This window comes from Mandrillus leucophaeus, unplaced genomic scaffold (assembly GCF_000951045.1).
Source record: "Mandrillus leucophaeus isolate KB7577 unplaced genomic scaffold, Mleu.le_1.0 Scaffold121, whole genome shotgun sequence".
Lineage (NCBI taxonomy): Eukaryota > Metazoa > Chordata > Mammalia > Primates > Cercopithecidae > Mandrillus > Mandrillus leucophaeus.
Window position 1 is genome coordinate 4,008,462 of NW_012100432.1, and position 24,453 is coordinate 4,032,914.

The 24,453-nt window shown below is 41.1% G+C and overlaps 1 protein-coding gene across 2 annotated transcripts in view; it reads right to left on the reverse strand.

Moving 5' to 3' along the window:
• EIF4E3 (eukaryotic translation initiation factor 4E family member 3) overlaps positions 1–24,453 on the reverse strand; it is a 49,620-nt gene that overhangs the window by 9,575 nt on the left and 15,592 nt on the right. Inside the window, exons 3-7 of one of the 2 annotated variants that reach the window (XM_011971229.1) lie at positions 21,223–21,295; positions 10,466–10,560; positions 7,570–7,630; positions 5,006–5,072; positions 1,137–1,292 (exon numbers count right to left, since the gene is read on the reverse strand). In XM_011971229.1, coding sequence (XP_011826619.1) covers positions 1,137–1,292; positions 5,006–5,072; positions 7,570–7,630; positions 10,466–10,491 — 310 coding nt within the window. In that variant the 5' untranslated portion in view covers positions 10,492–10,560; positions 21,223–21,295. Of the gene's footprint in view, positions 1–1,136; positions 1,293–5,005; positions 5,073–7,569; positions 7,631–10,465; positions 10,561–21,222; positions 21,311–24,453 lie in introns of those variants that run through there. The other variant, XM_011971238.1, reaches the window with a different exon arrangement.

Genomic DNA, 24,453 nt, shown 5'->3' on the forward strand with positions numbered 1-24,453 from the left:
TGTAGTGCCAGATCAGTCCCACTGCTTAACATCTAAGTCATTTGGCCTGTAATTATATGATTCCTTACAGGGAGGCCTTAGTGTTAATATCCCCTGTTATACTAGGATACTCACAAAACAAAATTTGATTTTTTTATCCTTTTTGGCAAAGAGTTGGAAAAAGTGAAGCACTAATGAACTGTATTTCAGCAATTCTAAGATGCACTCCTCACAACTACCACACATATATTTGAAGACCTCTGGTACCAATAATGTGTTACAGTTTAATTGGGAGCCTTTTATTTTTCTTTTTTAGTAATACTAAAAATAATGGAGCATTTTATCTTCAAGAGCATCTTAGATTCAATGAAATACAGTAGTTAAAAAATGGGTTATTGACTCTAGGAAGAGTTTTGGATATAGGAAATTTATCATACATGTGTAGGGCTGTCGTCCTTTTCTCTAACTCTTTGTTAAATGTGTGACCTGCAGTTTGATCTACCAAACATTGGTTTAATAGCACTAAGATGTTTCATTATGAAAAAGAAGACTTTTTCAAAAGAGCACACAAAAGCAATGAACATGAATCATGATGGAAACAATGGGTCCACACACCTATTCATACCGTTAACATTTCACTACTAGGCGTGAATTCTCTCTCGGTTCTGTGTCACAGTCATTCATAATGAGGAAGTATTAGCATTTCAGTAGAACATTCAATCATGCCTGTGCTCAGAATGCATTTCTTCCACAAATACAGATGTTATACATTATAAATTCCTATTTATGAAGGGATGATTGAATATCTACCTGCCAGTTCATATAATGACATTTTTGTTACTATTGTTTCCAATAGAATGTAAATTTTTTTCTGAGAATTACAAATTTGAGTTCAGGTAAAAATTTTTGAAATAACAAATACGGTATTTGTTATTTCCTTTTCTGATCCACACAGTTAGGCAAAAATAAAATATCATTTTAATTTCTGAGACTATGTTTGGTTTTTTTTTTAAACACTTAAATGTATTTTGTTGAATTCTTTTCTGAATTATCAAATTTCAAGTGAGTCTGCCTTCATCGCATTTGCAAAACAGTTTTTATCTTTAAAAGTATGATAGAGTAAGCTACAAAGTAATAACTGGAAATGAGGCACTTACGTTTATAAAATACTGCTTTAAAAGTTATGTGGGGCAGAAGTTCATAGATCTTTTCTAAAACAGTCGCTTCACCCACTAAAGAGGCATTTACATTCCAGACTTGGACGACGTCTTCTCGGTCCCGAACACTGACACTAACTCCTATTACTTCATCATCTGAGGGGAAGACAGGAAAAAAAAAAAAAAATGAGTGATACTTTCAAGTCAGTCTGACTGTTTCTAAGAACTTAGTCTTTTTATCTGAAAATTAAGGATAAGATGGAAAAAAGGTGGCACAAGACAACTTGTAAGAAATAATTGTTTCTACGGGGAATCACTGGAGGAAAGCAAGTCAGTGCACAAAAGGTGTAGCAGTCACATCACATTTATCCAGGGACTCAGGTAAAGTGTTCCAGCCGAATGCATTTTCCAGATAAGTAATTTACCCTTTTTAACTTTAGGAAAGCTTTGTGACTATTTCTTACTCTGTTTTGATGAGACTTTTTCTAAAATGGGTTGCATAATTCCCCGCCCTCTGAAAGCCAAGTGAACTGAAATGAACTTTTCCTTGATGCCTTGCTGTCTTTGTTAAGGAGAGCAAGAATTTCTCCTGACTTCCTGCCAAGCTTTCAGGCACCTTGGAGTGGTCAGCGCTATCTGCTCCAACACTAACTGGACCCAGATTGTGCATTCTCTGCTGCTCATCTGCTTTCTGCGGTTTGCTTGTCTGCTTCTTTCCTACGAATTCTTCCTGCTTCGTGATGCCTCCCTCTAGAAATCCCTTTTCTGGTTTTGGGCATTATATACTGTGGGCTAGTGAGCCAATGACCATCTGTTAGCCCTGTGTATAGAGTGAGAGTAAATCTTCTGAGTACAGCTCTGCTATTACAGGATTGTCCTTCAATGAGTGAACGTTAAGGCATTTATCTACATTGATTAAGGTGGACTTTTTCAAAAAAACAAAATTCCAGATTAGGGCTGTCTTGTACACAGTTGAGAACAGCGGATGGATAGTAGGGTGTTATACTGTTTTATCCTCCCTTGCAGCCACTTTGTTTACACAAATTTGCAGCAAAATGAAAAGAATACAAACTTTTGATTCTTGGTTTTCCTTGTTCATGACACAGTAATGCAATACGGTCAGCTCTCTGCACTTTCATAAACAGCATCAATATGTAATAGGTGAGAGATAAGCATTATCAATATAAGAAAACTTTGCTTTAGTTAGTATGCTTTACCTAATTTGCTGGCCTCTGTAAATCTAAATATTCATGCCATCAGTTTTTCCAACTGTCTTCTGGAAGTTAAAACGTTTTAGTATTAGGATATAATTTAAATAAAAACATATCCAATTTACTAAAAGAAATAATTGGCAGTAAAGTAATTCCTTTCTTTTCTCCATTCTTCCCTTCTCTTTCTTCCCCTCTTCCTTCTTTTCTTTTTTAAAATGAATTTGATCCTGGCTAAATGTGTATGACTTGACACTAAATGAGTCCATTTATATAAATACTCAAAACCAGCGAAAATTGGCCTATGATGTTAGAAGTTAGACTGCAGGTTACCTTTGAAGGAAAGAAAGACAGCAGAGAGGGATCCTGGCGGGCTGGTAATATCCTGCTTATATATCTGGATGCTAGTTACAGTTATATGCTTACTTTGTGAATATTTATCAAACTGTACACATATGACGTGTGCACTCTTCTGTATATATGCCACATTTAAACAAAAGAGTCAAAAAACATAGTACCTTATCATGGCCATTCACAGAAACTTATTATTTCATCAAGAAAATATTCTTGGATACAGATTCTTGACTTTTTAATTTACACTTTAAAAAGTCTTTAAAAATAGAGCTCAATGTTATATTTTATATGAAAATAAAAATCATCAACTACAAAGGGGAGCTTTGCAGTTTACCAGTTTCAAGAGTGGCCATGAAGTCACAAGGTCACCCTTTTGAGGAAATGTTCATGTTTCCTGTCTTTTGGTGTTGCCAATTTCTACCCTATTGGTCAAAGCGTGACGTAATGGACGGATGCCGAACTGTCAATATTTCAGTTTGGTTTTGCTCTTGGTAACCAGGCATAGTTACTAGCACAGCACTTTCACAAATGGTTTGGTAAAAAAAGGCTGCAACTCTTATCCAAAGGCATATCCATCAGAAAACATGTAATATTCATAAGTAGAATCAACCAGCAAAACCTTGATTATTTTAGGGTACTGGCAGCATAAGACATTAGAGCTGGGAGGAGCCACTGCTTAAAGATGAGGGGAGTGAGGCCCAGAGAGATTAGCTGACTTGCTAAAAGTGGCATAGCTGGTTAATGGAAGAGCTAATCGTTAATAGCTAATGGTGCTCTCATGTCTCAAGTCAACCACAAAACAATTGGTCTTCTTTATTCAATTCTGGCTATTACTACTTAGACTATTTTTCCCTGGTTCTGGAAACAGGAATAATTCATGCAGAAAACTTCCTCTCCCAGGGATTTATGTGTTTATAATTATACACAGGATACATTTTTGGCTGTATATTATCAAGTTGCTAAATACTCCCTATTAAAACAGAAGGAATCTGTACTTACAGACAATTTTATCTTAACCGGGGTCTCTGTTTTTTCTTTTTTTGAAAGAGGGTCTCACTCTGTTACCCAGGCTGCAGTGCAGTAGTGATCACAGCTCATTGCAGCCTCTACCTCCTGGGCTCAAGTGATCCTCCCACTGCAGCCTCCAAAGATGCTGGGACTATGGGTGTATGCCACTATGCCCAGCTAATTTTTGCATTTTTTGTAGAAAGGGTCTCTCTATGTTACATAGGGTGGTTTCAAACTCCCGGCCTTGAGTGATCCTTCCATCTTGGCCTCCCAAAGTGCTGGGATTACAGTCATGGGCCACCATGCCCAGCGCAGGTTTTGTCTTACGTGAATAAAAAGTGGTGTAAGAAGTAAGCAAAACAAAAGTGGAATGACAGGAACTGCTCATGAGATGAATCCGAAACATGCCCCGGGACTGGCAAGGCCTACAGGGCTCTCAAACACGGCCCCATCTAAGACATCGGAGGGACAACTCATCATTGTCATTAGCTAAAAAGAAAATCTTAACTGAAAGCTGGGTAGGAAAAATAGTATTCTAAATGTTACTTCAGGAGCATTCAGAAGGAACTACCCCCAAAAGAAAACAAAACTTTAAACAAGCAATTAAATTCTGCTCTCTGAGTGGGTTCATGATAAACACAAAGCAAAACAAAAGCTTTTTGTTTTGCTCTCAGAAATACCCTGAGTATTTGAAAATGGTCTCCAAAGAAAAGCCCTGAAGAACTTCTGTCTTATCCTCCACCGTGAGATCCCGGGACATAACAGTGAGCATGTCCCCACCTACTACTCTAGTCCTCTTTGAGCAGGGGACAGAGAGAACAAGAGGAAGGGGTTAGGGGTTGAGAGGGACAGAGAGGATTGTGCCTGCCCACCTACAAACTTCACTAGACACCGAAAGCACTTTCCCCTTCTGGAAAAACTGGAAGAGATAAAGGGAACCTACTACCAACTGTGTTAAGGGCCCAGTTAATGTCAGATTTTTCTTTTCTGCCTATTTATTTTGGACAGATGATTACAGATACTATTAAGTTAAGCTAAGAGGGAAACACATACATGAATATATACATACATATATAAATATAATATGCACATACGTAAATACACGTATGGACATAGACACACATATCTAACACTAAACACCAAAATCACATGAAAAAAAACTGAGTAACTTTGTAGTTCCAAAATAAACAACTTCAAAACATGTAAAAAGTCAAACACGTGATAACAAACTGCTGCAAGAAACAAGCACAAGCCAGTAGCACAAGAGGCAGGGCCGGCCAGAGCCGTGGGCTGCTTTACCTGCTGCAGCACAGTCTGTGAACTGTTCCCCGATGGTTGCTAACAGCAACTCTTTCCAAACTGTGGACTGATATGGGAAAATAATAAAAAACAAAACAAAATACACATATTTTTAGAACATTATCCTCAGGAGCTAAACAAATTATGTTTTCTTCAACTTCACATGTACTTTCTGTGCCCATATTTGGAGTCCACAGACACCTCCAAAGCCTAGGTGCAAACATTTATCACAGTGGCATATTTTTCAGTGGTTTACAAATAACTTTACACAGATACAAGTGAGCCAAAGTCTAGTAAAAGCTAATCTCTAGTGAAACCCCTGGTGAAATGCAGAAGAATTTCTAGGCAAAACGCATTCAAACGACTAAAAAATTTCTAATTTCTTTACCTCTCACTGATTCAAAACACAGAAGCTAATTATATGTGGATGCTATTAGTAAAATCTTTCTCTTCAAAATCCTTTCTCTGTTTTTCTTACTACTTATAAGGTACTTCAAAGGTTACACAAGTAAAGAACACTTAAGGACATTTCTTGTTTATTTAATACTAGAGTCTTGGGAAATTCCATTCACTTGAGGCAGACTGTTTATGGCAGGCGATAGAACTTTATGTAAGAATGTATGTAATTTCCCTGGAAGATTCAGTGCCTGCTGTGGTCTGCCTCCTACCAATGAGAAACACGGGAGTTTCTTTCTCCTCATAATCTACTAGTGGCATCCAATAGACAGCCAGATTATTTCCACTCACATTACTTCCTTTGAAAAGTTCTTGGTCCTATTTATCCTCCTTCCTGTGATTCACAGGCTCCAAATTGCCCCCAAACTAGGTTTGAATCCTGAGAGGCTGCTTGCTATCTGCAAACCAGGTGGGTTAACAACCTCTCTGATCATCAGTTTCTTTAGGTGAACAAGGAAATAATAATAGGTCTGACCTTCCAGGGCTGTTGTGGGTACGAAATTAGTCAACAAATGTGCTCAGAGGGCTTAGTACAATGACTGCAATAAAAGGGCTTAACATATAAGATCCATGCCATAAACAGCTGTGTGTTTGCTATATTCCAAGTGCTCAATGCATATTAACTATAATAATAGTGTTTATTATTATGTCCTCACAAGCTTAAAGCAGTCTCGCTGAATCTTTAACCAAGGCCATGGCAGTTAGCCAGGGAACTGAGAAGTGACCTTTCACCCTTTTCTTTTGTCTTTCCTAGCCAGTCCCTTCTGGTCTATGAGTGTCCCACCTAGGAATCATTGCTTCCATTTTCTCTGTCCAGCTACAGTCCTTCAAGCTGTTAGTGATGAAGTTGAGAGCTGGGAGATGCCATTAGGGGAAGGGAGACTTCACCCTTCTGCTTTGAATTCAGACAAGGTTGGCCCACAAGACTCCCACTGGCTGATGACGAAAAGTAGGCTAAACTGCCTGGGATGAAGGCATTTGCACGGATATGAAAGAGTTATTATTTGTAACCCAACGCAGCCAAGTGAGCTAACAAGGAGAGGACAAAACTGCCTTTCAGCCGCTTTTCAAGGAATGTTGACATCATGATTACTTCTACTAGAGTTCAAAGTCTAGTGCGAGTAAATAACATGGAAAGGCAAAAAGTGTTCATAATGAAATTTTAAAAACACCTTATATTCCCTCATTCTCTTATATTCTCTGCTCCCCTGATAGTTTTCATTATGTACACCAAATAACAGGAAAACGCTGGAGCTTCACATCTTGACGAATAGTTTGCACCTTTGACAAATATATCTGGTCATATCTTTGGGTATGTGCTTATAGGAAAATGACTCCAGCTCAAGCATATGGGTCCCTGGAGACATTTCAGTTCTTTGAGCTTATCCACATGAAAGAAATCATGAAAAGGTGAAACTGGGTAGCATTTCCCCTTTGTCCATTTTCAAAGAAGTTTTTGGTTTCCCAGGGCTTAAGATAACCAATTTTAATGTTCACGTTCATTTCCAGTCAATATGATTAATTAGAGCTCGCTCTGGGAAATCTGGGTTTCTGAGACTTGATCACTGCAAACCAGCATCCCACTAGGTCGTCACATCATCCAGGTTCTCATCAGCCCCAGAGGGAGATGGAGCATAGTCTCTCATGAAACCCCAAAGGATGGTGAAATGCCAAGCCTCCCTATTCTCTGTGCCATGGACATTCTCAGAACTGCTTTTGTTCCCCCTGTAGAGGAGGGATGAGCCTTTGGAAAGAAAGATCCTACTTCCGACTTTGTAAAACCATATGCCACATGTTAGTCATGGCTGTCAAAGGAATGACTACCATAAAGACATTCACCTAGCTTTTCTGTGAAGTTCACAGGGATTTACTCCTGCAGACTGCATCATACAGTCACATATTACACCATGTCTATGGAGAAGCACAATTACACACTTTCAAGGTGACAGTGTAAGGCAGAAAATCAAGGTCAGAACAAAATTTCTCACCCCCACCCTGTTTGGGGACTGCCAGGTAAACAGGCTGTCTGCAAAGCACAACACGTTGATGACAGGCAGTCAACAACCCCAAGCCTTGTCGGTTCTAGAAGAGGATCAGAAGGAACCTACCGTGCTGTCCTTGGGGACTTTCATCTTCCATACGCCGCCCTTTGCATTACTCTCCTCTTCCCTGGGCCAAAGACCAACGTTTAAAGTTACACTCAGGACTAAGTGATTCTACATACATTTAGATTAAATATCTCTACATACATCTAGTTTAACAATAGACGACCTTAAAAACAAAATAGTTGGGCATTTTTCTTGTTTTTGTTTTCTATTTTTTATTATGGATACATAATAGTTGCACCTATTTATGGGGTATATCTGAATTTTTTTTTTTTTAAAGACTAGGTCTCACTCTGTCACCCAGGCTGGAGTGCAGTGGCATGATCATAGTTCACTGTAGCCTTGAACTCCTGGGCTCAAGCAATCCTCCTCACTCAGCCTCCCAAGCAACTGGGATTACAGGCATGTGCCATCACACCTGGCTAATTTTTAAAATTTTTTTTTAGAGACAGGGTCTCCCTCACTTTGCTGCTCAGGCTCGTCTTGAACTCCTGGCCTCAAGCAATCCTCCCACCTTTGTCTCCCAAAGTGCTGGGATTACAGGCATGAGCCACCACATCTGGCCTACATGTGATATTTTGATACATGCATACAAGGTATAATGACTGAATCAGGGTATTTAGGATATCTATGCAACACCTCAAGTCTTTATCATTTCCTTGTGTTAGGAACATTCCAATTCCACTCTTAGTTATTTTGAAATACATAACAAATTATTGTTAACTACAGTTACCCTGTTGTGCTCCAAGACCTCATTTATTCTAACTGTATTTTTGTACCCATTAACGATCCTCTCTTTATCACCCCCGCAACTTCCCAGCCTCTGGTAACCATCATTCTACTCTCTTTCTCCATCAGTTCAGCTGCTTTTTTTTGTTTTGTTTTGTTTTGTTCTTTTAGCTCCGACATATGAATGAGAGCATGAGATATTTGTCTTTCCATGCCTGGTTTATCGCACTTAATATAATGTTCTCCAATTCCATCCATGTTGTTGCAAATGGCGGAATTTCATTTTTTTGATGGTTGAATACTGTTCCATGGTATACATGTACCATATTTTCTTTAGTCATTCATCTGTTGATGGACACTTGGGCTGATTCCATATCTTGGCTCTTGTGAATGGCACTGCAACAAACATGGAAGTGTAGATATCTCTTCCACATACTGATTTCCTTTCTTTGGGGTATATATCTGGCAGTGGGACTGCTGGATCATGTGACAATTCTACGTTTAGTCTTTTGAGGAACCTCCATACTGTTCTCCATAGTTGACTGTGCTAATCAACAGTGTACGAGGGCTCCCCTTTCTCCACACCCTCACCAGCATTGCTGTCTTTTGGATAAAAGCCATTTTAACAGGGGTAAGATTGGGCATTTTTCAATAAAGTCTTCCTCAGTCCTTTTGTTGGAAACAGAAGCAGATGAATGCAAAAGGAAGGAGCTAGGGATGGAAAGGCAAGAAAGTGGCATTCAGTGGCTCCATGGGTAGGGAAGGTGATAGGACTTCAGATCCTCATCCTCAAAGGGCTGGTGCAGACAGGCCTGCTTGACTCTGGGGATGGACAACGAATACAACCACTTCATACAAGGGAAGGCCCTGACACTTCAAAGTCATAGTCATGACATTGTCTCATGTGATTCTCCTATCAACCATGTATCAAGGCCTCATAGGTATCCCTGTGAAGGACACCTGCTGTGTGTCACTGTTTAGTATCTGCTCCCTTTCTGGTAAGAGCATCCCAGTTTCCCCCTAAAGAGCCACCTGCCCCCTACTCTTCTGTGAGATCCACTCAGGCAGGGTTGACTCCACGTCCTAGCTTCAAAGATGGGCTTCTGACTCAGGCTAGCCTATGAGAGTACTGCCTCTTCCTAGTCTTTGTGATTGGCCAGAAATTGAAAGGGGATCCAAAGTGAGACAATGAGAGCCAGCCCTGAGATTTTATCTGGGCTGCTGAGTACTGACATTAGTAAACTTGCACGGTGTAAGACCAGAGCATACGAAGGCCACTTTGCCACCTCAGATGGGAGAAAATAAAACCGAAAATTAAACCAATGTAGAATAAAGCAGAATAATTCTGGTGGGGACCATCAGATTCCTGATAACACTGGAGCCGGATCTGCCAGAAATTACCCCTACCAGTGAACTTCCCAGTCACAGGTTAAAAACATATTCAATTTTTTTTTTGCTCAAATTAGGTTTCTGGTGGCTGGGCCTGGCGGCTCATGCCTGTAATCCCAGCACTTTGGAAGGCTGAGACGCGCAGATCGCTTGAGCCTAGGAGTTCAAGACTAGCCTGGGCAACAAGGTGAAACCCCATCTCGACCCAAAATAAAAAATTAGTTGGGGGTGGTGGCATGCACCTGTAGTCTCAGCTACTTGGGAGGCTGAGGCGGGAGGTTCACCTGAGCCTGGGAGGTCAAGGCTGTGGTGAGCTGTGATGGTGCCACTGTGCTCCAGCCTGGGTGATAGAGTAAGACCCGGTCTCAAAAAAAAAAAAAAAAAGAAAAGAAAAGAAAAAAAAAAAAAACCAACCGAACAACAACAGTAACAAAAAAACCACACAAAAAAATTAGGTTTCTGTCATTTGCTACTACTCAAGATGAGACACATTTACATTTTATTAATGAGTAAATAATGCAGAAAGACTGAATGACAGGACATAAGGATTTATTACTAATTGGGACTCCAACTTGGGCAAACTAACTTACTGTCCATCTTCATCACTACATCAAACTATTAAAGGAGGAGGACACTTAGCCCCAGACCCTGGGTCATGATTAGTATCATAGACTTTCTATGTTGTCCATGTGAGACACACATCTCAGGTGATATGATATTTTATGAGGTTCACAAACATTTCCCTCCCACCTTGACCTTAAATTACACGTTAGACACTTACCAAAGTGGTCGCCTCTCTCCTCTCATTAAATGATAACTGCATCTCAAAGGCAGGCTAGTCACAGGAGGGATATTATTGTATACACTCCAGAATATCTTTAAAAGAAAAACAAACACTTTGTTTAATATACCCAGTATCGATTTATTATGCTGCTAGATTATCAAATTAGTGCATTAAAGAAAAATTTTGATTCTCATTGTTTTATCCATTCAAAATAGGTTTTTCTCAGTATCCCTTCTAATTCTCTGCTAGAAAATGTAATATAACATTAAAGAATGCTAGATTTGGTGGCTCACACCTGTAATCCCAGCACTTTGGGAGGCCGAGGCAGGTGGATCACTTGAGCCCAGGAGTTCGAGACCAGCCTGGGCAATGTGGCGAGATCCCATCTCTACAAAAAATACAAAAAATTAGCTTGGCATGGTAGCACACGCCTGTAGTCCCAGCTACCCAGGAGGTTGAGGTAGGAGGATAGCTTGAGCCTGGGAAGTCAAGGCTGCAGGTGAGCTAAGATGGCACCACTGCATTCCAACTTGGGCAACAGGAGTGAGACTGTGCCTCAAAAAAACAAAAACAAAAACACAACAAGAAGCAGAAAAGATGTTCCTTGCTGATGCTGTGCCAAGTTCTATGTTTCAAGAAGCTATGGTTATTAAGCAAACATTCCTAAGCAACATGTCTACACATAAAACTGGAAAGCACTTTACTAATGATTTTTCTGACAGCTAGGTAGTATCTACTAAAGTCTTTAGTACTGAATATATGTACTGAACATATTTGTAACTATCTTGTTATAACAGACCCTGTCTTCAATATGGTGAAACCCCATCTCTACTAAAAATACAAAAAATTAGCCAGGTGTGGTGGCAGACGCCTGTAATCCCAGCTACTCGGGAGGCTGAGGCAGGAGAATCACTTGAACCCGGGAGGCGGAGGTTGCAGTGAGCCGAGGTCACACTCTTGTACTCCAGCCTGGCCAACAGGGCGAGACTCCGTTTAAAAAAAAAAAATAGACCCTGTCTTCTCTCTAAGTCTGTAATGCTACGGCTTGGGAGTTGAGGGATAAAGGAGATGGCAAAGAGAAACCACCTTAGACACTCTGTTTGCCCCTATCTCTCCCCTGCTAAAGGAACAGGGAACAGCTCAGATGCTGAAGCAACAAGCTGCGCAAGATACACAGTGTTATGGACTACATGTCTGTGTCTTCCCCAAATTCATATGCTGAAACTCTAACTACCAATAGGATGGTGTTAGCAGATGGAGCCTCTGGGAGGTAATCAGGTCATGAGGGTATAGCCACCATGACAGGCTTGGTGTCCCTGTGAGAAGATGAAGAGAGCCGGCCCTCCCTCTGCCGTGTGAAGACACAAGGAAAGGATGGCCATGCACAAACCAGGAAGAGGGCCCTCACCTTGGTGTGCCCATGCTCACATCCCAATTTCAGACTTCCAGACTCTAGAACTGTGAGAAAAAAGGGTTTGTTGTATAAATAAAAAAAAACTGCCCAGTCTATGGTATTTGGTTATAGTAGCCTGAACTAAGACACAGGGCAACTGGTAAACAGAAATAGATTATACAAAAATAATAAAGTAATAGAAAAACAGGAAGTCTTGGCAAAGACTGGAGCTGTTCTCTGTGCCAGGCTTTGTTCTATGAGCATTTACATGTTTATGCAATTTATCCTAATGACAGTCTTAGGAGGAGGTATGATTATTGTCCTTTTTTTTAAAGATAAGGACATCAGGCAGAGATGAACCTGCCCAAGAGTCACTGTTTGGTATGACCATTAGGATTAGGACAAGGATTGAGGCTATGAAGAAGAAAATGCTTCCCCATTTGTTTGGAGTAGGTCATAGAATTACTATGCTATGAATGCTATGCACCGAATTACTGTGCAAATAAGAAATATTGTTCTGTGTGGTGAGGTAAGCATAGGGTGATCATCTGGGTCTCCCAGTAGGTCTGAGGAAAGCAGCACAAGTAAAAGAGCAATTAGAAAAATCAATCCTAGGGCTCATGAATTGAGTCACATGGGTGGAATGGAATTTTATCTATGTTGAATGATAATCCTGCTGGGTTGTTCAAGCCTGTTTTGCGTTAAAAAAATAATAACACTGAATTAACTGCAAAGGTGGCAATGATGAACTCTAAGATCAAACTGAAGACAAAAAACTACAGGATGATAGACGTATTAACTGAGAATCCACCTTGGCTGCCTCCTACTAAAACGGTGCTAGTGTAGGGAGGAGCTAAAAGCTACTGTAATAACAGTAGCTCCTCAAACACACATCTCTCTTTATGGAGGTACCTATCCCATAAATGCTTTGCTATTTGTACAAATAAGACTATTCCAATATTTCAGACTGTCTGCGGTATGAGGGTGGGTAGGTAGGGCTGGAATCTGAATCCAGACAATTTGATTCCCAAACCTCTGTTCCTAACTACTCAGCTATTTTCTTTTAAGATATTACTATATGTTTTTGACACATCTTTCTCCAATCTTAGCAGCCAGGAATGAGGTCATGAAGCCACAGAAAGAGGGACACATGTTGAAGATGTTTTCCCATCAGTAAGATGCCCATAATTCCCAAGAGGCTGGTGGTTGTCAACTCCAGCCTGAGAACCCAGTTATGATGTGGCAATGTCCTCTGTAGAATTTATGCACAAAATAACATTAAGATGAAAACTCCTGCCTAAGGTAAAAACCAAGAGGACTTTGGTGCTGGCAAACTTCAAGTCTCCTCAAAGGCATCACAAACCAAAGTTCCTGCCGTCATGCCCCTGTCAAAAGTTGTCAAAGCTTGACTTTTTAACCTAGTACTTGAAGCGCATTGAAAAAATACAACAAAACACCTCTTCCATTTCAAAGATCAGAAAAACACTAAAGATCGTGCTAAGGATTGGAGCTTTAGAAGCTTCTCTTGAAAACAAAAACAGACAACTGATTCTGCTTGGCTTGGCAAATTTGACAGGAAGAGATTACAGCCCAAGAAGATCAGTGATAGACTTAACATATTCATTAAAGCACATATTTGTACATTTGTGCTGAGTGTAAAATAGGAGCAAAATATCCGGTCACACCATTTAAAAAAAAAAAAAAAAAAAAAAGCCCTTTTTAAAAAACATGTGTCATTGAACTGGTCTGTTTCCCTGTTGCAAACCTCATCCAATGTGTAGAATATTTGTGAAGTATGTCTGCTGGTGAAATACCTACAGGAAGGAATCTAGCATTATTCAGCTGCTGAAAATCTCTTCCACCCTTGCAGAAGTGAAAGCTCTGCTACAGTGGAAGCCTGGTAATTCGAGATTATACTCTCTGTAACACATCTTGAAAATGGAAACACTTAAATTTGACTATACATAAAATCTTGCAAATAGATTTCAAAAGCCATTAGGCTTATAATTAATTTTGTTGGACTTCCAAATCGAAGACTGCAGTAAAAGTAAAACTAAGCACAATGTTTATTAATGATGGTTAAATGCTTTTTTTCCCCAAAAGCCTTGAGAATCACCCTAGGACTAGGAGAGGTATAAAAGTTGAACATCTTTCAGTCAGTCAACATCTGTGACCATCAGTTGTGAACAGGGCACAGTGAAGAGTCCTTGGGGAACTGAGCTGAATGCAGGAGGGTCAGCTTTTGACCACAGCAATCCACTCCTTGGGAGGTATGTTCTAGAACACCAATCTGGCACCTCTCCTTGAGAAACTGAGGCAAGGAAGACACCTGTCCAATGGAGTCTAATACCTGGATTTAAGACCTAGGTTCTCAGGATAACCTTCACAGGTCATGTAGCCCTTGAAACCCAAGTTGCCTCCTCTGTATAAGGATACAGCTACTTCATTGGAAAATGTAATGATGAAATACAAAGTGAAAGCACTTGCAAGGCCTAAGGAAGGAAGCAAAGTACGGTTAGACCCATTAATATGCTGACCACTTGATAAATCCCCAATCTATTAGTACTGGATTGGAGCAACTATGTCCCACCTGACAGTCTTCTGCCAAATAGATAATCATTCATTACCAAGAAAACCGGCAAATTTCCTCCTCAATTTCCTACTGGAATGTTCTGAAGAAAAATAATGCACTTGGAAACTCTTCAGAAGAAAAAATGTCATGTGTTGACAGACAACAAAGTGATATGTCTGTTTTGTAAAACAAACCAGAAACAAAACCACCCAGCCAACACACCTCAAAAAAAAAAAAAAAAAAAAAATACAGGATTTATTCCAGGTTGTGGCATGTGTAGCAGGAGAGTATTTTCAAAAAAATAAAACAAATATTTTTGCTCATTAGGTATTACTAGTTGCCTGGGGCTTCCCACCAACTGAATCAGTGGTATTTATGGGCAGGGCCAATAGGCATCTGAACCAAATAGGCAACTGAAGAGTTTAATGGATATTTTTAACTCACAGCAGACACAAAGGCTCAAAGCAGAGTGCTTCTGATTTACAAGAGCGAGGTACCTGAGAGAGAAATGGGTTTTCCTTTGAATTCCAAAAAGGACTTGATTTAAAGAGAGAGCCCAAGTGTGGAGTTGTGATCACAGAGTAAACGAGATGTGACAGGATGTGAGGATAATTTCCCACCACATAGAAAGTCAGTTAGTAAAAAACCAACTCTGAGTTGGGGAGTTAAAAGCTTGGAGTGAGAGGAGAGTGAGGTTAAAACCCTGAAAGGATGGGAGAGAGCCCCACGCAAAGTTTGGGGATGCCTAGAGCAGAGCAGTGTGGAACCCGCTTTCTGGTACAGCCCAAGAGGCTCCAAGACTCCCAGAAAAGGCCCTCATTCCTACAGTGCTGAGCAACATGGCGGTCAGGTCTGAGAACAGCTGTGAAGGCAGGAGGGGTTATTTTTGCCGGGAGGGCCTGCCACAACGTTATAGGTTCCCCTCATTCTGGTGGGGTGGGGGAAGGCAGACAACATTTCCTAAATCTCCAATCTGGAGCTTGAAATTGCTAGAAAGCCTACAGACAGCAGGGCCTGGGGTCTGGACGTGCGTGTACATAGCAGGGGTCTTCATGACATGAGGTTACAGCAGGGCCAGAGGCGGTGGGCATGGCCCAAGGTCAGGAGGGGTCAGGGATATTTCTGCCTATGCCTGTTCATTTGGAGAAGGAGAAGAGGGTGGTCATTTTCCCCAAAAGAGACTTAAATTGGAAGAGACCCAGTTTCACAGTTGAAGTGACTAAATTACTTTTAATTAACAAGGTCAAATCTCACCCCACCCCAATACACAGACACAATGGCCTCCACTGAGAATGTGGAGGAACACGAGCAATTTAACTTCAGTTATATTTCTTCATAACTGGATTGTAGCTATAGATGTTGATCCTATTATGCATATAATGAATAAACTAAATAAACTAAATAATGGATAAAGAATCTTGTTATACTTGATTCGAAGTCTGCGCTAGACAGAACTATGAAGTGGACCTGGCTGCAGGTCCTTCTCTTTCTCTCTTTTCAGTGTTGGCTTTCTTCCTCTCTCCCCTCAGACCCCTCCCTTCTCCCAAGGGGTTCACTCCAGGTCATTCTATTGCAAGACACCACCCACCATGGGCTGTCCTGCTGTGTCCAGGGCAGTAAGTACTGGGAATCAATCTCTCCATCATCCTCCATGATCAATACTGACCTAGAAAACCTCTTCTTCTGAACGAAGAGCCCTCATTTCCCAAGGGTTTGGAAAGCAAGCTGCAGCCCTAACTTAATGATCCATAACTGCACAACTCCACAGTCAGGAGGCTTGAAATTAAATGAAGTCTTGATATTATCGGCAGTACACAGGATAAGTTTGGTATATGCAGGGGAAACATTTTCTTAATTTCAGTAGGTTATATATACCCTTTATGAAGACTTTGTTTATGATAAACGATGCTGAATTTCCACTTATAGAGGAAATACGGTTTCTGTTTTACGCAAATTTAAATAAGAAGTCAATTTATAAGAACTACCGGGTAGAATATACTGCAAGTGAGATTAAGTGTGGCAAAATCTTGAAGGTGATAACTTCAAATAACTGAGGTTCGAGACAGAGTGCTGTACAGGAATGAGTTTTCAGGGGTGGGATTTTTAGTCTTATAGCAGGTAAGGTCGAAATAAACTGGACAAGGGAGACTTCTCTTGCCAATCACATCTGGCAGGTAGCTCTTCATTCTCCAACAGGTAAAATAAGGCTTGTTCAAAAGCCGTGTTCTATTATTTTTTCCCTCTAGAGATGTGGGTCTTGTCATGTTGCCCAGGCTGAACTCGAACTCCTGGGCTCACGCAATCCTCCCACCTCAGCTTCCTGAGTAGCTCGGATCACAGGCATGAGCCAATGCACCTGGCTAAAAGCCATTTTCTATTCTGCACTGCAACCCCTGAGGATGCAAAACCACATGAGAACTGTGGAAAATTTGGACAGGTTCACAAAAGAGTAAGAGAATCAATAAGCATCTGGAAAACATGCCTAGATGTAAAATGGAATTTTCCAAGAAAGGCAGGAAAGTAGAAATGAATTTAACTCCAGGCAGAGAGAATTATTGTTGGGTATGATCAAAGTGTCCTCAGCAGGGGTTCCCAGGTCCTTTGGAGGCTGAGCCTCCCCGACTCCTCAATCAGGGGGAGTAAAAGAAAGAGAACTGAACTGGAAGTGGAGGGAGTTCCAGTCCTAGAGACATGGCATGATTGGCTCTTTCCACTGAATGTTTGGGCCACTTACCTCCAGCCTCAGGCTCCTCAGCTAATAGATGGGGTAACAATTCCTCTCCCAAACCCATCTACTTTGATTTGCTAAAGGGCCTCAAAGTGTAAAAAGACACATATGTCTTTAATAAGGCAATCATTAATATCACATGATTTTTACCTTTCATCTAAACACATGTGGGAGGAAAACATAGACATAATTGGAGAAGCGGTTTTTTTAGTGCTAATGGAGTGAGAATAATCTCAGCACTTTGAGAGGTCAAGGAAGGAACACAGCTTGAGGTCAGAAATTCGAGACTAGACTGAGCAACATAGCAAGACCCCATCTCTACAAAAAAATAACATAATTTAGCTGGGTGTGGTAGCACATGGCTGTAGTCCTAGATACTTGGGAGGAGGATGGGGTGGGAGGATCTCTTGAGAGCAGGAGTTTGAGGCTGCAGTGAGCTATGATTGCACCACTGCACTCCTGCCTGGGTGACAGAGTGAGACCCTGCTTCTGAAGAAAAAATAATATACAATCCTAGAATAAATTAAAAAAACAGTGGGACAAAAGCATATCCTCAAATGACTTGCAAGATAATATCCTGACCAGCTCTTAAATACTAAGGACAATTGATTAGATGTTAAGGACACTCACAGGCTGAAATCTCAAAAGTTATTGATAAGTTAAATATCTTCACATACACCTGTTAGTGGTGGTGCAATCCAGAGTATAATCACTTGAAATAAATAATCTAGAAGCAGTGGTGTATAGTTTTCTGATATAAAATATGACTGAAGAAAGCATAAAAAGATATCTCAGTAGAAGTAGACAAATTATGGCAGATGATTGGGTACTTAACTATGGCTTTTTACGTCATTGTGTCATTTAAGTCTCATGACAGCATGATAAAATTACCATCACAATTATTCCCATCTTACAGATGAGTAAAATGAGATTCAGACAGGTTATATAACTTGTCCAAGCTAGTAAGCGTCACATATGAGACATCAACCAAGGCACTGTGACTACCCTAACCAGATAACTGATAGAGCTGAGGGACAGAATCCAGTAACACTTAAGTAAAAGCCGGCCACATCTGAGGGCTAAGTGCCAAGCATTACTAAGAACTATATACCTATCTTATCTAACTTTCACTCAACCTTAGGGAGTAGGCACTAATATTACCTCAGTTTTACAGATGAGAAACCGAGGGAGCACAGACAGCTGAGAGAGAAAGGACTTTCCTGATCCTTAAGGCAGTGTTTATCAGCCATTTTTTCACTGTTGCTCCCTTAGGCCCTAAAAGAGCCCTTTATCCTAATCACCTATGACAAAGTTTTAATATCACAGAGATACCATATATGTTTATGGACTGCATGGACATCTATGCTTTGCACATAAAAAGAGCGAGATTTGTTCACTGATGTACTTCCTCTGCAAGAATCAACTTTGGCCCCCGCTGAGAATGTGCAGCCTACAGAATCCTTACAGGAAAGTGGTTCATTTATTAACTTCTAATTCATTTTTTTTTTTTTTGAGAGTGTGTACATGTAAGAGACAGAGTCTCACTCTGTCACCCAGGCTGGAGGGCAGTACAATCTCAGCTCACTGCAACCTCCACCTCCCGGGTTAAAGCGATTCTCCTGTCTCAGCCTCCCCAGTAGCTGGGACTACGGGCGTGTGTCACCACTCCAGGCTAATTTTTGTATTTTTAGTAGAGACAGGGTTTCACCATGTTGCTCAGGCTGGTCTTGAACTCCTGAACTCAAGTGATCCGCCCGCCTCGGCCTCCCAAAGTGTGGGGATTACAGGCGTAAGCCACCATGCTCAGCCTCATTCATTCATTCAATTCTTCAATATTCATTGAGTGCAAAGGACCAGACACAATAATATGGTACTGCATGATTCCATTCACATAAAGTTCAATAACAGAATGAATGTAACGTGGTAGAAATGAGAACAGTGGTTGCTTTGGGGGATGGAGGCTGGAAGGGGCACAAAGAGACTTTCTGGTGTATGGGAAAGATTTTTTTTTGTCTTGATCTGCATGATGGTTGTACATACGTACCCTTGTCAAAAGTTATACTTAAGAAATCTACATTTACTGTATACAAATTATATCCCAATAAAGTAGTTTTAAAGAAAGTATTTCCTAGTATGTGCCTGCCCGGGTGCTTTAAATTGCTCCCTGAAGACCCTAAAATGCTGTGGATTCAAGGGCTCTACCAAATACTCTGGGTTATCTCGCAGGGTCAGGAAAACCAAGCCAATCCCCTCATCTGACTAGTGTCAGCCCTGGAATCTCTTACATAGCCCTGATGATCTAATGTCATGTGGATTGGGAAAAGTCTAATGAGACTCTGAGAGCCTTTACAAGAGGACAGGCCTTCAAATCAAGCGCTCTGAGGATTATAAAATGGCTGCTGGGAAAAGTCACAGAAGTCCCTAAATCCACAGAAGAGGAGACGTGCAGGGAGGCCTCTCAGATTCTGAACACACTGATGTCTCTGGACAGTGGTCCTCGCGCTGCCTTGTGGTGCCGTCTGTACTTGGCACTGCACAGCAGCACTGCTGCTCTGCTTCCCACACGTTTATGTCACTTCCCCAACTATACCAGAAATGGCCCACAGTCAGGACAGTGTCTTCACACCCGGCTCACTGCCCTTGGTAGCCACACACAGCACCTTACAATCAGATTTCTGGGACTTCGTAATTATGCATGCCAACTTTTTTGAACCAGTTTGAACCAGACACTGGGACCACAGCCTGAAAAAAAATGGATCTCTGTGCTAACTTCTGCATGTAAGAGGCTGCCTAAGAGACACAATTTAGATGCTGATCTATTGGAATTTCTAAGACATTAAAAGATTTAGGGATACAACAGGAAAGCTATTTAATATCTGTCCCTTCTAGAAAATTCATGGACATACAGTCAATGCAACTCTGAAGCAGCCTCAAAAGCCTTATTCTACCTGCACCAACCCATTAAACTAGAAGATAGGAGAAACTGGATAGAATCTGCTATTGAAGAAAATAGAAATGGGATCAATTAAATCAATCAGGTTTTTTCTTTTTTGAGACAAGGTCTTGCTCTGTTGCCCAGGCTGGAGTGCAGTGGTGTGAATATAGCTCACTGCAGCATTGAAATCCTGGGCTCAAGTGATCACTGTGCCTCAGCCTCCCAAGCAGCTGGGACCACAGGTGTGTGCCACCATGCCCAGTTAATTCTGAAGGAAATTATTTGTAGAGATGGGGGTCTATGTTGCCCAGGCTGCTCTGGAACTCCTAGGCTCAAGCAATCCTCCCACCTCAGCCTCCCAAACTCCTGGGATTTCAGGCATGAGCCACTGTGCCTGGCCAGTTGTGTTTTTTCAGTTGTGTTTTTCCAACTCCACCATCAGAGTTAGATAGAGAAAGAACTAATAGAACTAAGAGCTTGCACTCATTGAGAATCTGCTACGTATTAGGTATTCCACTAAGCATGGCATAAACATAATCTTATTCAATCTTCACAGTAACCCATGGAGGTAGGTGCTACCATTAGACCAATTTTACAGAGATGAAAGGGGTTGATCCATGCCTAATTTAGGATGATGGAACTGCGAAGTGAAGTAGGAAACCAAGCAGAGACTCTCCATCTTCATGCTCCACACTATCCTGCTCTCCCTATGTGACCTCTAAACCTTTAATAACCCTGCAGGGAAGGCGCCACTGCCTCTCACTGATGGGGAACAGAGGCACAGCGAGGCAGTGGCAGAGCTGGAGTTTGAACAGGAACACAGATAAAGATCTTGAAAACCTTTGCTCTTAACCACACTGCAGTCTGCCTTTTGTGTGGGTCTATGAAAGGTTTAGGTAGTAAAGGTTCAGCAGGTGGCCAAGAGAAGAGCAGGCCACCTGACTGTGTGCTCAGCTGGCCCTGGGGTGGACTTGGTCAAGGGCAGTTGTGCCAACCTGGAGCCGAGAGTCAACTCCAGAGCAGAACCCTGGACAGGGGCTGCCAGCACAGCAACAGATTTCAAGGTGGGTGATTAAGTGTCCGATGTGTGCCGTGTTAATCCAGTTAGTCCCTCTCTTGCTCTTACCTGTACTGTCTGTACTGTGTAGATTTTCTTCAGATTTGATGCGCACTCAGCTGCTGTGGCACCAGGGAGGGATCTAGGCAAGCAGGAGCAGGACAAAGACAAAACAAGCAGTCAGTGCTCAAAAAACAGTCCATAGTAGAATCTTTCAGGTCTTCCTAAAAATCAGGTCTCAAACCACAGGACTGGACATTTTGGGGATTCTAGTTAGAATTTAAAATGTGAAATCCCTACTTTGTGAAGTCATGTGTTTGCTTCTCCTAAAAATCAGCAGATTTATTCTTGGAAATTTAATAGAAAAAAAGGATAAGTATGTATTCATAAGACAGGGAATGGACATCTTAAAATCACATTTTAAAACATACCAAAATAACCTACTGATAACCAAGCATTTTCTCCAGGACTTTAGAAGAGAAACTGTATATTGTACAGATGACAATGAAAATGCAGTGTCCTGGCCTGGTGATATGTTTGAAAACTTGTTAGTAACTGGGTGGTATGCAAGCACTCTTGAGAAACAGAGTGACCATTTGCCTATTTTAAGAAAAGTCAACTCTGGTTTCATATGAATTTGCATGTTACCAAAACACTTGCCTTTAGAAAATACTTTCAGTTCTTTTCTCCGGCTGATTTAATTAGCTCAGGGGAACTTTACGGTCAGACTGCATTAATCTTTAGTTTGCTGTATGTTCCACTAGATGGCAACATACTACAGGCTTAGTCACCAGAAACACTGCAATTTAACTGGTTTTATCAAGCACCGTTGCCTGGGATGGTAAAATGACCGGTCCCATCAAACCTTAGGAGTTCAAGACTCTCAATTCTTGCCACCTTTTCTTTCTCTCTACATTGAATTAGCAGTTCACGCTAAAAAATGTTGGGGGACAATTATATCAGCCTAAGATTATGTTTCATCACACAAATAATGCATGAAAGCCCACATCTGGTTGTTGGTGAGAAGTAAGAAGCTTGCTGAGAGGATAAAGTACCTCAATCACAGCTGACCCACTGGGATCTGGAATCTATAAAAGCAATGCTCTTTACCAGACATTGACCCCAGAGACACTGCCCCCAAGGACCCTCAGTATGTTGTACTTCCTGGACAGTTGCTAAACCGCTGCACACTAGAGACAAAACTCACATGAGCTCAGAGGTGGAGGCAAAGCCAAAGGCCCATGCCCGGGTTGGGATAAGCACAGCAAGGACTACAGTCCTTGAACTATGAACCAGTGAGTGCTCCCTAAGAGTCGAACCTCAATATCAAAAATGCATTTATGGCCAGCCGCAGTGGCTCATGACTATAATCCAAGTACTTTCAGAGGCTGAGGCAGGTAAATCACTTGACGACAGGAGTTGAGACCAGCAAGGCCAACATGGTAAAAGTCCACCTCTACTAACAATATTAATACAAAAATTAGCCCGGAGTGGTGATGCTCACCTGCAGTCCCAGCTACTTGGGAGGCTGAGACACGAGAATCGCTTGAACCCAGGAGCTGGAGGTCGCAGTGCACCGAGGTTGGGCCACTGCACTCCAGCCTGGGTGACAGAGTGAGGCTCTGTCTGAAAAAAACAAAAAATGCAATTCTGAATACCGCTTCCTTATCAGAAGGTCACTAAGGAAGCACAATCACGGACTAGTTTGGGGGAAAACAAGGGACTTCCACTGGGCAGGTGTGGTCCCATAAAGAAATCTACCGTAAAGCACTGAATTTACAACTCAATTTGCTGGACATTGTTTTAGAAAAGCAAATCCACATTAAACACCATGACTACATTTTGCTGTTGTCAGACTTTAAGCCTAAAATAACTATGTCGAAGAGTGTGGCAAAGAATGAAGTACTCAATCAATACCTTGCTAATGACAGTTCATGCCTGGGCCCCTGATGAAATACATCAGTCCACATGGATTGACTGGGCTGTAGTTACTGAAGTATCAACTTGGATAGATATTAAGTTGGCTATTTAACATAGATTTTATGTCTTTTTCAGCTTTAATTATTTTTTAAATGAGGGGAAAAATTTTTTTAAACTCTTAACATTTTCTGAATAGACTGTTAGCATGAAAAATCTATCATTTTAACATTAAAATACGACTCTTCTTCCTTTAACTGACTGCTCTACTACATATGCCCAGTAAACACATTCCTGGATCCCCCAAAGCACACAGGAGAGTATACACAGGCCTTCTTCCCTCTGTGTGTGTTGAGGGGTGGGATTCTAGGGCCCAAAGGGAGGAAATATACTTTGCATTTTTTTCATTCAAAAAACTGTATATTCAAAAAAAAATTTTAACTAATTTTTAAAGTTCACTTCAATTTGAAACGGTTTAGAATGAGTATAATTTGAATGTTGCTTCATATAGTATGATGGCAATTTTAACCAAATACAATGTGAGGATAATACCATTTAACCTAGACAAAAAAAAAAAAAAATCACTGATGAAAATTTACTATATATGGTTCTTTTTAAATGCCTCTGTCTCCACAGTCTGGTCTTTTACTCGTATTCCAGCGCAGGAGATAATTGTACCAAGTTACATAGGTCCCCTCAGTTTCATTATCCAGGTTTTTTGAAGAAATCACATTTCCAGAGGCCCTAAAAGGACTCTAGAATAAAATAACAACTAGGAAGTGCTTATTAGTGTAACACAACAGTGTCAATGACTAACATGTAAGTGCCGAATTTTTGCTAGTGTGCTGAGCCTCTGACCTCCGTTGAAGCACTGAATCCCTGCAATCCTATTTATGAAGCTGTCGATATTATTCATCACCATTACAGGTGAGCAGGCTGGTGCTTAGAGAGGTTTGGGAACTTGTCCGTGGCCACTAACATGTGATTTGAAGACAGGTGCCCCATCTGTGATTTCCTGCTCTTCACCCATCACTGCTGAGCTGCCCATTCAAGCCATATATACACTTACTTGCCTTTCTAAATGGAGTTTTACAGCTGACTCTTTTGGTATGTTTTCATCAAGGCCATCATTTTTGCTGAATCCCAATTTTTTTTTGTTTGTTTGTTTATGGGACAAGGTCTCACTCTGTTGCCCAGGCTGGAGTGCAGTGGCACAATCATAGTTCACTGCATTCTCAACCTCCTGGGCTCAAGCGATCCTTCTGCCTCAGCCTCTCAAGTAGCTGGGACTACAGGTGCATGTCACCTGTAGTCAGCTAATGTTTGTATTTTTTTTGTAGAGGGAGGGTCTCACTATGTTGCCCAGGCTGGTCTCAAACTCTT